Source organism: Euprymna scolopes, chromosome 2 (assembly GCF_053919585.1).
Source record: "Euprymna scolopes isolate OS-2025 chromosome 2, ASM5391958v1, whole genome shotgun sequence".
Classification (NCBI taxonomy): Eukaryota; Metazoa; Mollusca; class Cephalopoda; order Sepiida; family Sepiolidae; genus Euprymna; species Euprymna scolopes.
In genome coordinates, this window is record NC_136483.1 from 36,862,621 (window position 1) to 36,877,618 (window position 14,998).

The 14,998-nt window shown below is 32.8% G+C and overlaps 1 protein-coding gene and 1 long non-coding RNA gene across 4 annotated transcripts in view; one reads left to right on the plus strand and one right to left on the minus strand.

The window, feature by feature from the left end:
- LOC145291061 (colorectal mutant cancer protein-like) overlaps positions 1-14,998 on the minus strand; it is a 608,255-nt gene that overhangs the window by 356,475 nt on the left and 236,782 nt on the right. Inside the window, exon 1 of one of the 2 annotated variants that reach the window (XM_080136584.1) lies at positions 4,067-4,247. The exons of the other annotated variant lie outside the window; for it this stretch is intronic. Coding sequence (XP_079992710.1) covers positions 4,067-4,118 — 52 coding nt within the window. The 5' untranslated portion in view covers positions 4,119-4,247. Of the gene's footprint in view, positions 1-4,066; positions 4,248-14,998 lie in introns of those variants that run through there. 2 annotated transcript variants of the gene reach the window in all.
- LOC145291089 (uncharacterized) overlaps positions 1-14,998 on the plus strand; it is a 563,704-nt gene that overhangs the window by 179,370 nt on the left and 369,336 nt on the right. The gene's annotated exons all lie outside the window — the stretch shown is intronic.

Consider the following 14,998-nt stretch of genomic DNA (forward strand, 5'->3'; position numbering starts at 1 on the left):
AAACATTTGATTGCTAATAAAAACGTGATAAATAGCAATTCTGTGGCATGCCGAATATTAAGTAAATACTGTTTCGATCAACCAATCAAAACATACAAACAAAACAAGAAAAAAAAAAGATACCTAAAAGAGAAATGTGTACTTATTTTAGTGTCACAGATGTAGCTTCAAAGGAAGGGGTGCATTTTGATATTATACTGTTGTGGATTAACATGTTCTAATACTGATATATGTGATAAAGAGATAAATTGTGTGCAACGATTTTTCTTCTAACCTCTCTCTCTCTCTCTCTTATTAAATATTGAACACACCTTTCACCTCTAACTGCTTCTCAGAGTGCTTTTGTGACATATTTCCTTTTTGTGTACTTCTGACACAAATACAGAACCAACAATATTATTACAAACTTACAAAAAGACAGCTATTTATTATTTTCTAGGTAGAAAACAATAACAACAAATCTCTCTCTCTCTCTCTCTCTCTCTCTCTCTCTCTCTCTCTCTCTCTCTCTCTCTCTCTCTCTCTCTCTCTCTCCACTATGTCCGGCAAATATGTTCTGTTTAGAATAGAAAAAAGTTGTGTGTGTGTGTGTGTTTTTTTTTTTTTTTTTTTTTCTCCAAAATTTTTGCCCGCTAACGACACGAATATGATCCTTGTTGACCTTCTCTATATGAGCATTAATATAGTTTTTTTTTTGTTTATATAACTTGTTTCGGTCCACCTGCAATCCAATGTTTAAAGATTTGTAAATGCATCTTGTGTAGTTTCTGAAATATTGTTAAACACAGATAGAATCAGACTTTCCTTTATATAATTGAAGATAAACTGTAAGAGTTATATACACAATTTTTAATTGTTTTTAAGTTCGTTTTATAAATATATCTGAACTTGTTTAATTAATGGTAAGGTTAATTGTGTTTAGCTATTTTTCAGGAGGTTAGGCACATGTAGATTTGATGAAAATGTTTCTGCGAAACGAACTGGATTCGAACTTGGCGCACCCAGGTTTTCAGTCAGTGTCGTTAACCACTTTTTTTTTTTTTTTTTTTTTTTTTTTTTTTTTACACAGTGATCACCACTTATCAAGGCCCGGACGCCACTCAGGGATAAGGGTTATTGCAAGTACATTACGTTAGTGTGGAGATTTGATGAAGTGTTTACTTAACTTAGCCCTTGTAACCTTCTATAAGTTATAATGGTTATATTATATACTTTGCTATATAAAGAACTAGTCTCCCCATTCGTGAGTCTTTAGTAAGAGCTGCCACTTGGTGTAAAGTACAACTCTTCATAAATGAATTGAGCACTCTCGGCAGTGATTAATGCAAATGTAACATGTATAAAGCATTGTAACTTCCTTAATTTGTTGAAGAGTAATAACGTAGGGGTAAGAAGCCCAACTACTGACCAAGCAGTTTCAAATTTCATCATGAAACATGCATCACATCTATCCAAATTGAAGAGAAATGTTTTATCATCATTCGAAGCGAGAGTATATTATATATATATAAGAAATAAAAATTACAATAAGTTTACCAAGGTAATCAAAATGGTAAACTTAAAATATATTATAAATATTAAAGAGTTAATATTTATAGGTAAAGTAATCTCAACCAGATGTAAAAGCTCAATAAAACCGAAAAGGAAATAGAGCTTATAATATGAACAAATGATTAATAAAACATGTTAAAAAACATCTTGAAAAAGAGTTAAAAACATATTTAATTTTAAAAAAGAAAGCAGAAGCTAAGTGGATAGTCCTTAATCCGTGGAGTTTCGAAGAAATACTCTCCTTCTCATCAGATTATCCATTCATGTGAAATCTTTTTATCATTTTTTCTTTTACCTCCTATTCCCATTACCTCACCCTTTTTTAACCAAGTAATGTGTGCGTGTGAGAAACGATCATACACAAAATAGTTGTTTATGTTGAATTCTTAGAACATACTTGATTATTTCATAAAATCATTTACCTCATATCTATAATACACACTAATAGGGTTATTCAGTGTTGCGTTGGCAGGTGGTTAACAGTACATGCAATATGATAAAATATACTTATCTGTCTAATTTAGAATTATATCTGGTTTGTTTCTAATATCTTTTCAATTAATGTCAGATGATAGAAACCAGCATGATGATCGGTAATACCGGGAAATTGCAGTAACGTGCCGAGATAAATACATATTATTTATGATATCCTTTTATCCGATAGGATATTGAGCCCTTTTGTTAACCAAGATCTAATGTCCTAATTCGATTTTTAAGAGGCTGATTTTCTTGTTATAATACACATACACATATCTATATACATGCATACATACATATGTACATATATATACACATATACAGATTTTATCCACACATATATACATACACGCATACATTTATATGCACATATCTATTTATCTATATATCTATAAAAGTAAAAGTGTCTGAGTATGTACATTTCCATACGCAATAACTCTGTCAATTTTAAGTCTACAGACTCGAAATTTGATATGCAGCGCACTGAGATTTGGAGAAATCTTTGTAATCCGTTTTCGGCCAGAAATTTGGCGATTAAGGCATCAAAGTTCAACGATTTGACTTTTGAGAACTCTACCAAACTCCGACAATTTTGGGTCGAAACACTTGAAATTTTAGATATAGGTTCCTTGGACATGAATCTAACTTTATAACTTGATTTGAACCCAAAACGATAAATTTTAAGGGGTCAAAGTTGAAAAAATTGACCGCTTTTTTTTTTTTTTTGCTCAACATTCACCTCCAAATAACCGGGCAACGCCGGGCTGAAATGCTAGTATATTTATAAAAGTGAACGTGTCTGTGTATATGTGTGTGTACATTTCCTTATGCAATAACTCTGTCAATTTTTAGTCTACAGATTCGAAATTTGATATACAGGGTACTGAGATTTGGAGAAATCTTTGTGATCGGTTTTCGGCCAGGAATTTGGCTGTTAAGGGGTCAAAGTTCAACGATTTGACTTTTGAGAACTCTACCAAACTCTTCTGACAATTTTGGGTGTAAACACTTGAAATTTTAGATATAGGTTCCTTGGACATGGATCTAACTTAATAACTTGATTTGAGTCTGAAACAATAAATGTTTAGGGGTCATAGTAGGGGTCAAACTTTAAAAAACATTTACCTTTGCGATCTCTACCAAATTACTCAGACAATTTCTGGTCTAAACATTTGAAATTTTACATAAAAGGTATTCAGAGATAGGGCAAGCTTTTTAATCTATTTGGGTCAAAAACTTTTAGTTACCAATATATAAATTTATGTATGTATGTATGTATGTAGGTTTGCATGTCTGCCTAAAACTTTCGACAGAGGTGGCGGATTTTACCAAGATCAGGTTCGTTTTGAATTCGACCTTTCAGACGACAAATATCGATAAATTGGCTAAAAACAATTATATCTTCACCTTCAACTGAGCACATTTCTACAGGGCAGGGGTCGCTTTTTTCACTGATATTTTTGAAAGTCATCCTCTCCTTTTGATTGTCTAGCCTTAATTTAAACATAAGTCACTTCCGGTTTGGCGGTGGTCGTAACAGCAAAGACGTCAGGTTTTTTTCCCGTTCTTTTCCTCCTTTGTGGTACGGGTTCAAACCTGCCTTCCTACTACCACTTTTTTTTTTTTTTTTTTTTGCTCAACAGACACATCCAAACACCTGGGCAACGCCGGGCTGAAATGCTAGTACATACATAATCTACACATATACACACATATATATGTATGCATATTTTATACAAACATATATACATGCACATAATATACACATCTATACACATACATACATGCACACATACACATATACACACACACAAACATGGGTATAATTTTCAATAATTGTAAACGATAAAACTTATAAAATTAAGATAGTTAAAAGGGTCACCTTAGTTAAGGAATTACCAAGAAACCTGTTAAAAACATCAGCGATAAAAGTTTTAATCACAAAGTTGGTAAGCGGACGAATAAATGTGATTCGGAATCGACGAAAGCATCTCAACCTAAAAACAATCTTCTTAAAAGAAAGCGAAAGTAAACTTACTTCTGAGATATAGTAACATTTTCACCCCCATAATGATCATGATGCAGGACATTGAAACAGGAGTTCCAATCTGACGGAGCTCTTCACAAATTGGAAAGAAAACAGAAAGAAATGTGACCTCAAATGTAGGATGGCCCGTCTCTTTGCTGATGTTGTTGTTGTTGACATCAACTAGAAACAAGCAATAGACTTATAGGGCTTAAGTAGAAAGCAACTCGTAACACCAGAAATAATAACTCCCTCTCCCTCTTCTTCTGACTCTTACTCTTTTTTTATATTCTTCTTCTTCTTCTCTGCTTTATAGACAGTCTTTTCTTTATTGCAATTAATGTAGATATGAATCAACAACGTCATCTACGCCATGATGCTGATGATGATGATGATGATGATGATGCAGGCCAACTTTATAAACATTTTTTCATCTGGTATCAAAAGCTGATTGTATTAACGTTGGCCATGTGCAAGTTTTTACACACACAAAAGAAAACAGGTGGGAGTCGAATCAATCTTTTCAGGAGTTGGAGTCAGGTACTGACCAAATGAAGGTTGCCAACATCCTAAGTGAAAGTGTTTTTTTTTGGGGGGGGGTCAAGATGGGTTCGAAGAGACAAGGTCATATGAGGTTTGAAAAGTCAGCATTCCTCAGTAGAGGCGCTTCAGGCGATCAACAAATAAACCAACTCATTCTCAAAGAGAAAGGTAAAATTGGAACGGTTGGACTTCTAGGACTGAACAGAACAATATTGAGGCCTGACAGAAACAAGGTCATTGTTGTATTGATTGTCGATGATGGATCTGCTATTTGTATGAAAAAGACAAACTTTTTTGCAAAAGTTTTCTAATTTTCTTAACTTTTCAAACAAATTTGATTCAAGTAAAACTAATCAAGAAATTTTTTTTCCAACTCAAAATTTCTGATTTTTCTTATGTCTAGATTGCATTTTTCAATAAAGAACCTCGAAGTTATTTAAAAGCTGAGTACTTTCGATTCTAGTTAGAACTATTATGAAACGTCAAAAACATTTCAAATCTGAAAGAGTTGCCGTTTAAATTGCCGTTTATAACTTGTTCCGCATTTCAATTTGATAACCTTAACTTTTGTCTTGATAAAAAGCCATAATCATGACTGTCTCAAAAATATCAAACTTCGTCATGTTTAATGATTAATCTGCTTTATGGTAATCTAATATGCATTGGGTGACGTAGGAAGTTAATAAGTACAATGCTGTATCGTCATCTAATATGTAATATGTTGTATAGCATATTAGCAACATTTCATCTTGAGAAAGTGAAAATGTTCTCGATTGATTGGGTGTGACAATCAGGCTTTAGTAGGGTGTATTCCAATTTCTGTTGTAGCTGTTTATTTCAACCTGAAATCATAAAAATTGGTCAGTCATCTTATAAGATGGATAACAATAAGATACTGAATTTTCAAGAGCTTATGATAATTTTAAATACCTGTACAAAAAAAGTCTGGACACTTATTGAAAGCACCTTGTATAAAGTGTCAAATTAGTCCAATATTTTTGGAGGAGTTATTTGTGTTTTGCAGTGCAATATTTTATTTCTCTAGCACAAATTTTCTCATGAACTATTAAATACTTTTGGTTTGCAATTAGTCTTGTTTTCATGGTTCAAAGTTGTGAATTCAAAGTTGGAAATTTTGGGAATCTTATACAAAAACTCCTTTTGCCAAGACCATGTAAAATACCATGTTTCAGAGAGTAAGTTATTATCATTATTAATGAATCACTATTTATCAAGGCAAACCCTGATGCATCTTTTCTGTTCATTGGCAGTAGTTCATCTCAAATGCCGTTGTTCATTCTCACTGTAACATATCCTCTCTGCACCAAATTCTCCTCTCAGGACATTTTTCTGGTTCAGTCATGTTCTTCATCATCACTCAAATGATTTCATCGACAAAACCAAAGATCAGACGAAAACCTAGCTCAAAACAGTGGAACATGATACCGAACTGATCCTGAACTTTCACCTCTATAATTTGACTAAATCCAAGCATATTATCTGGGCCTTTTCCTATTTTGAATGGCACACTGTATATTTAAGTATATCCATGAATTATCCAAAGTTTTCAGTGCAATAGTTCTACAAACAAAAATCATTAAAATACATTTCTTTAAAAAGGATGATCGGTCACTCAATTTCTCCACAAAATAAACAACATTCTCATGTTTTCTGTCAATAATTCCTTCCATCCATACACCTTTGACATCATTAACAAGACTTTTTGTGGATTTTCTTATTTTTATCACGCAACCAATTAAATTGACGGTTAACATTCAGTTTAACCTTTGATAACGACGCCGATTTCAAGAAATGATTTTTTTAAAAAGAAATAAATTGAAATTTACATAATTTTATTAATTTTTAAAAAATAAATTTTTCTCAATTTATGAGTTAGTTATTTATATATCTCTCTCTCTCTCTCTCTCTATATATATATATATATATATATATATATATATATAGAGAGAGAGAGAGAGAGAGAGAGAGAGAGAGAGAGAGAGCATTCATTCTAGATGAGTCAAACCAGCTTCTTCCAAAGGAGGAAGTGTCAATGGAATATCAAATTCAGAAGCGGTCCTAAGTTGATGTGCACCCTGGTTAAGGGAGATGACAACGTTAGGTTTTTTGTAGTTCTTGTGGGGAGATATCGAGGTCTTCCTGCATACAGTGCCTACTATTCCCAAATGGTCACTTATCTGGTACTGACTAGGCTCAATGTTGCTTAACTTCAGTGATTATGTTGTATAATTATTATTCTTCTAATTAATCTTTGTGAGACTTGCATCTGGGTACGGGTGTATATATATATATATATATATAAGAGCAAATAGTCAATAAAACATGTTAACAACACTTTGAAAAAGAGTTAAAAACATATTTAATCTGAAAAGGAAACACTTAATAAATGGATAGTCCTTAATCCATGGAGTTTCGAAGAAATACTTTCCTTCTCATCAGAGGGTAGGAATTAGTAAAATGCGGGATCGGATTTTGCATACAAAAGTATTTGATGAAACTGAAATTAAGTCAAAGATCTTACTTGATAACAAAAAGTGAAGCAGAGGGAATATGGTGAAGAAAAAGGTGATTTCACGTGAATGGATAGTCAGGTGAAAGGTAAAGTATACAATGACGGTAAAATCCAAAAATTGTAAGTCCAAGAAAGTGTATTTAATTTTCCATCCGCACAAGTAAAATCCAAGGAAATCGCATAATTGGGAGATGGTTCAAAATAATCTAAAAGGCCGAAATCCGTGAAATAATTCACAAAATATGTACAAGGAAAATGGCAAAAGTATGAAAAGAAAACGATTTTCATATATATATATATATATATATATATATATATATATATATATATATATATATATACTAGCAAAAGTACCCGTCGTTGACTGGGTTCAAAAACAGCCTACAGAAAATGGACTCTGATTTATGAAAGTATGATAGGTTATGAAAAGGAAGGGTTGTAAAGAGATAGCTTCGAATTTGGGGGGGGGGGAACAAAACCAAAGCAAAATATGATGAAAGTAAAAATAAAATAGATAAGCCCCATAATTTATTATACCATACCCGTTCACACTGAAACACTTATCACAATATTCTGTGGATCTATATTGAAAAACCTTGTTAAACTTTGTGACATATTTCCATTCTATGGAGGTCAGGTGCGAACGAACACCCCATAATTTTATTATACCATATTTCTTCAAACTGAAACATAATTATAAAATGTATACTTACGCAGATAGATATGAAAAGTCTTCATTAAAGTTTGTGCCTATTTCCATTCTATGGAGGCCAGGCGTGAACGCAGACCCCACAATTTTATTATACCATCTCTAAGTTAAAACATACTTATCAAAGTATTCTTATGTACATCTATATCAAAAACACTTGTAAACATTTTTTTTTAATTTTTAAATTTTTTATTTTCATACTTTGTGGACCAGGTGCGAACGCAGACCCCACAATTTTTATGAACCACTGTTCTGCCAGATCAAACATACCCATTCCTGTGTCTCGATACATCTTCTATCATTATATGTAATCAGTTTTTTAAAATAGTCGACCATATAGGAGCATATTCGTGACCAGACACACACACACACATTCAGCTTATATATATATATATATGTAAATCATTTTCTTTTCATACTTTTGCCATTCACTGCCAACCAAAAAACCCAATTGTAAGTCACTGTACACCTAGGATTGTTTTTAGAAGTAAAATATATCATTGAGATTATTTTATCCTGTTATGGCAATGACTGACTTTGAATGTAAACACTGAACCCCGACTTCATGATCAATCAAGAGCAAAGGAGCAAATTATCTCAACTCTTTAACATCTTATACTACCTGAAACCACATTGACTGAAAATAATGTTTACATTCCTAATCCATCTGACAATGCATGAAATGTTAAACCTTTGTTTAAGTGTACTTTTAAAAGCATTTAAAAATTTATGATAGAAGTCAATTAACTCTTATTAGATTTTGTGAAACTTATATTCGGGTACTAATACGTATTTAATTATCTCATCGATTTTCTAACAAACAACTATTTTCAATATGTGATTTAAGTCATAACAGGGAAAAAGAAAGAAATGGATGAATTCATACTTTTCCAAAAGTTAAGTGTGCAAAGTAGTGATGGAACAATTCTAATATTTTCCCCATGATTCCAGAACAATTACCGGTTCCGATTCTTTTAAATCTCTAAATATATAACTACAGAGTTGGGTTTTTTTTTCAAATTATCATATTATTTTAAAAAATGAAAATTTTAATTTTAGTGGTAGCTTAAAATCAATAAATTTTTTTTTTTTTTCATTAGTAACAGCAATGGAAAATTAAATTTTAAACAAAAACAAACAAAAAGATAGAATCGTTTTTGGCATTGAACAAACAGCACTAATTTTTCTGATTCTGATATCAATTCTGATACTTTAAAAAGTTCCAATTTTTATGATTTCAATTCCGATAATTGTCCCAGCACTAGCACAAAGTAATCTCAACAGCTTAGACTGTAATTTGAACCAGGCTCACTGAGTCCATACTTTGTACACATAAGTATTTCATCACTTGCACGTACACTCTTTTAATCGCACTGAAATTTTCTTTTGCTTTTTATCCTTCTGCCCACGAGATGCATTTTTTGTTTCCAACCTCAAACAAAGCAGCTTTTTATGAATTATCTTTCATTGGTTACACATTGGCTACTGTGATTAAACAATTTTCAGCTCCTGCTGACCGGGCGTCTCCTGACTTACAAGGTTCATTTCTCTTACCCCAACGCTCCACTCCCTCCTCCTACTGCCACTGAACAAGATATGCTTCTGTGCATATCTTGTCCACCTACAATTAATTTGGATTTCACTCTGACTGATGAATGAGGAACCATCAAAAAATGATGGCGTATTTTAGTTTAAAATTTGCATTTCAAGAATTAATTTATCTGGTTATTGTCTAGGGAAAATTTCAGCGCCATCCTCGCTGCTGGGTAGCTGGCAAATACCAATATTTAAATAAAAAAAAAAAAAAAAAGGAAAAACATTTCAGTTTAAAAAAAATGATTAGAAAAGTACTTGTGTTATATCAGTTTTTCTTCTCTTAGACTAGTAATGTATGAAGCTGAGAGCCTAACACCTCAATACCATAGTACCTCTTCTTCATGAAACAGCTCAGTGCAACCTCTTTCCAACATAAGAGATGTTGCAAGCCTGTTTCTGCTCTATCGTTATTTTCATGGCAAATGCTCTACTGAACTCCAATCTCCCTTGCCAAACTTTCACAAAAAACACTCAACTAGTTACAACCACTATATATGATTTCCCTCACTCTCTAAATGTAGATTCCATGAACAGAGCGTCTTTCCCAGAACTGCCTGCCTGTATGACAATGTTCCACTGGCCTGCTTGCCAGTTGAATACAACATGGTAGCCTTAAAATCCAATGTAAACAAATTCTTATTGACCCGTCCCCATAAATAATTAAATTCTACCCAATTTACACCATTAACAATTACTACACTATCACCTTACATTCATTAACCTTTATCCTCGAGTGGCCTTCGGATCTTGATAAATAGTGACTCCAAAGTAAAAACAGGCTATGCAGCCTGTAACTCACTTCATGCCTGGTTGTCTTATAATCTCAAATGACTCATGCATGGGCCGAACAGTGTATTGTCTACCGGACCAGTACTTGTCTAGTGTACATTTAAAAAGCTACTCTATTTCAATGAGCAGCAATAAAACAAAAAACTGTTGGACATTATGATTGAAACTTGGTGGACAAGTCAGGCATAGACTGGAGTTTACTTTTACCAAATATGGTTCGATTGCTAAAATGTTTGAATTTTTATTAGCGATTTCATAGGTGCCATTTTTTGGTAATTTTTTTTTTTTTTTTTGAGGGAGAGAGCGCAGCCACTATATACCTTTCCCAAGGTTATTTAAAAACAATGACTTTTTTATAAGCACTTTTGCTTTAAAAATATTGCATTACATAGCTATTCACAAACAAGCCCTGCTCTATGTATTAACCTAGCTGCATGTAGCTAACTTTAATAATCTGACAAAAATCAATGTTCCGATTTGACATAAATGTAGTTTACAGTCATTTATGTCTATAAAAGATTGATTTCCATAAATAAATGCATGTAGTAATTTTTATTAGACTGGGCATACGTTTGGGAGTGATGGATTCAAATTATTCATTTATTTGCGGTCTCCATATCTATAAAAGTTTAATTTGTTGGGTCATCACTGTACTGACATGATAAAAACAAAACAAAAAGAGGATTTAAATTAATGTACCTATTTACTATGCCTCCCCACGGGACAGAGTTAGACACCAGGGTCGTTTTTTAACGTGGATTTAAATTAATGTAATCCAGACTTCTATAGTTGTTACATATTACCTAGCAGTAAGGTTTTTTGAACTTAGGTGCCACATGCATAACCAATCTAGATAACAGTTTTTTTTTTTATATATATAATTTACATTTAGATCAAATTTTTTTTTTTTTTTAATATTTTGGTCATATTTGAAAATAAAGAAAAACAACCACATCTATAAATCTTTATAATTTTCATAATACTCTAAGGAAATTTCATGTTCGCATGCACGGTTTTACCATCCACTCCTATTTTAAACGCCTGATTGACAAACAAAAGAAACTTATTTAAAAAAATTTATTTGATGTCGCCCTTGTGTCAAACCTGAAACTAAAATATACTTTCTTGGCCTTCAGGCTAAGATGTAAGTGTAGTATATGCTTGTTTTCAGTTCAAAACAAATCGGAAAACAGTGGGAGGGTTATTATTTAGAAAGGGTTGTGAGGGCTTTCCTAACCAAATTTTTAATTCTTTGTTCCCTCCCCCCTCCCCAGTCTACAATTCTCATCAATGAAATGATTGTATATAGACGTCTTTATTTATTTTCAATAAAATTTTTGAACGATTTGGGAAAATTTAAGAAAGACGGTCACTAGAGTAAATGTGGTATTATGGTGATTAATGATTCTAGTTAAAAATAAGATAGGTATTTTCTAGTCACAGCCATAAAGGATGACCAATAACAACCATTTTCCCACACTTTCGAATAGCTTTGTGCCTAATTTGTCTAAAATGTAAATTTAAAAAATATTTTTCGAAAATAAATAATTCAAAGTGTAGTATCTCTCCTATACAATAATATTTTGAGGTTTGCATTTACGCCAGACATCCACAGAATGGAAATAGGTTGCAAACTCCTACAAGATAGACCCCATGACCAGATAAATATTGAAACTATATTAATCAAAATATTTCGAAAAGTAGGTTTCAGTTTAAACAAAGGTGATGTAATAATATTGTAGCGTCAGGATTGTGCCAGACGCATATAGAATGGAAATATTTTGCAAACTTAGCTCAACAGTATTAGAGATAGATCCCCATAAGCACAGCAGTAATATAAAATAGATGTAGGATACTCTTGAAATAGAAAAATGTAGTTCCAAGCAACAAAATGAAAATGGCAGGATAAATAATAAAGAATCCAATCATGATCGTATACACAGCACACTGGTCAGCAACATAGGTTCCATAGACAGAGATATCGAAATTCGCATCTCAAAATCATGGGCTGCATTGGATAAGCTGTGGTTAGTATGGACTTCAAGGCTAACTGACAAACTGAAAAGGCAGTTCTTCAGGGCAGTAGTGGAATGTTTTCTTGTTTACAGTGCTACAACCTGGACACTCACCAAAAAATTATAAGGAAAGCTAAACGGAACATACCCCCATATGCTATGAACAGTGTTAAATATATCTTGGCAAGATCATCCAATGGAACAGCAACTTTATGGCAACCTACCTGCCATATCTACAACCATTAGAGATCGACGTCTATGATTTGCTGGTCACTGACAGAGGAGCAAGCAAGAGCTGATGAGAAATGTAGTGCTGGGGACTCCACAGCATGGGCACACGAGCATAGGATGATCTAAATTCACGTACATGCAGCAAATTGCACATGATGCCAACTGTGATCCTGAAGATTTGAAGCAGTTAATGGAAGACAGGGAAGCCTGGAGAGAGAGAGAGAGAGAGAGAGAGAGAGAGAGAGAGAGAGAGAGATAGTCATGATCAGCAGAAACATAGCGGCCTTCTCGTGTTTAGACTGAAAGCTATCACTGAAGAATTCAAACAGATTCAGTATATTTAATAAAAAGGTTCTGGCATCTGATTGGTTAATTCTTAACACACATGATTATAAATAGAATCGCACATATCTTTGTGGTCATACCTTTTTATTGATGGCAAAAATATTGCAACAGATATAACTGGAATTTCCATGGGTCACATTAGTATATTCATAAATAGAGCCGTGACAACAGAATATTCTTTTCATTCTTTTGACTCAAGTATATATTCGACACAGTAAGACAGCCAATCGACCAAGAACCACATCAGCCTATTTAAAAACATAAGATACTGACGCAGAGTCAAAACAATGAAAAGAATATTCTGTTGTCTCACCCCTGTTCATAAATATATAATTGGTTGGTTGAATCATGGGACATATAATCTCACTTCAAATCCGTTCTAAGTTGCCGTCTGAGTTTTAATGATGATACAAGTATTAACAGTCTTGTTTGGGGCACACAGCTCCCTGTGCAATGGTTCAGCCATAAATGAAACGTTGTTGATGGAAAATGGATAAACATGATTAAGTTAAACAAAAGATATTTTAATTAAGAAATATTGCCACCGTTCTTATTCATGTAATATACGAGCCCACCCAAAGGAAAAGTTTCTGGAGAAAATTCATAATCCCCATGAAAGGTTCTTTAACACGATTAATCTCCTCCAGCAAAGTACTCGTAATCCATTACCCACTTTGGTCATTTTTAGTTTAATGGAATTTATATCCATTTTTAAGAGAGACATTAACCTCCTTTTTGTAAGTACCCTCCCTACACCCGCATTATTCTCATGTAAAAAAAAAAATAATAATAATTAATAAAGGAATCGTAATGATATAAACAGACATCTTCGTGCATTCTCGTTCAAGAACAATCATCTGCAAGAATTATGCTGAAAAATTATTCATGCAAAACTTCTGTTCATTTAGATTTAGTATAATAAAAATTTTACCCATTGCTTGTTTTTATAGTTATACTAGCAGACCACACAGCGTTGCCAATCATAAAATATGCATAAATGTTAGTTTTTTAATTAATGCATAGTTCTTATTATACACAGAAATACTGTAGGTATTAAATGTAACGTTAAATTCCTTTAAAATAAATCTGAAGCAAAAAAAAAAAAAAAAGTAGTAAAAAAAAAACCGGAAAGAAATTGAGATATGTGCATTCGGGTATTATATTTTTTCTAAGCAGTTCACTTCTTATAAATGAATAAAAATACTCGAGCTGAGATCGAAACCAAAACCTAAAGACAGTGAGTCAAGTACGATACCCATTAGGCCAGCTTTTCACGCACTTTAAAAAGTTTTCAAACCTACTTATTCTTAACATAATGTGAACAATTTGTGTATGCGCAGTTGTGAAACAATTGACAAACAGATAAAAATCCAATGACTCCCACGAACCAATTTTTCAATTTTTACCTCTTAGCAGCCCTTTCTTCCAGATGAAAACCAATTAAAAAGTTTTCCACGTGTCTGAATACTCTATATACCAAATATCAAGTTCGTAGATCAAAAATCCGTTGAGTATATAGATTGAGAAGTGTCCTCACATACATATTCTCATTTTTATAGATATATAGATATATTTATCTTTGTCACTCCATTCCAATTTTTCTCAGAAACTACTGGGCCAATCTGGCTGAAATTTTGTATGGACCTTTTGTTATAAGGTGCAAAAAACTAAAAATTATGGCATCTATTTGATGCACAGTTAGGGATTAATAAGGATTAGTATTAAATACAAAAATGATCACAAATTTAACCGTCATCAATTTGGCATTAAGCATTCATTCTAAGTCAATAGGCTATAACTTTTGCTTGTTTTTAAAAGGCTAAAAAGTCTAGCCTATCTATATATTGAAACTGAGTTGATCAACGTTTGTTCCCCTAGGGCATTTTTCTTATATAGTTTAGTCACACAAAGTATATGTTAAAATATTTCTTGGTTTTGGGATTGGGTTATATTTGAAAAACATTCCATTTTAATTATTCTAATAAGCCAAAATTTGCAATCAACTAATCAGGTGACCCATCCATCACTACATTTCTGGTTATTACTCTCCTCCTCTCTCACTATATGCCGATCCCTACTCTTATTTTATACACATATTATTTTATATACAAAGTCAAAGTTACGCTTCTGAAGTTTTGAGATGAGGATTGATTATTCGTATTATTTAGATTCATCGGACTACT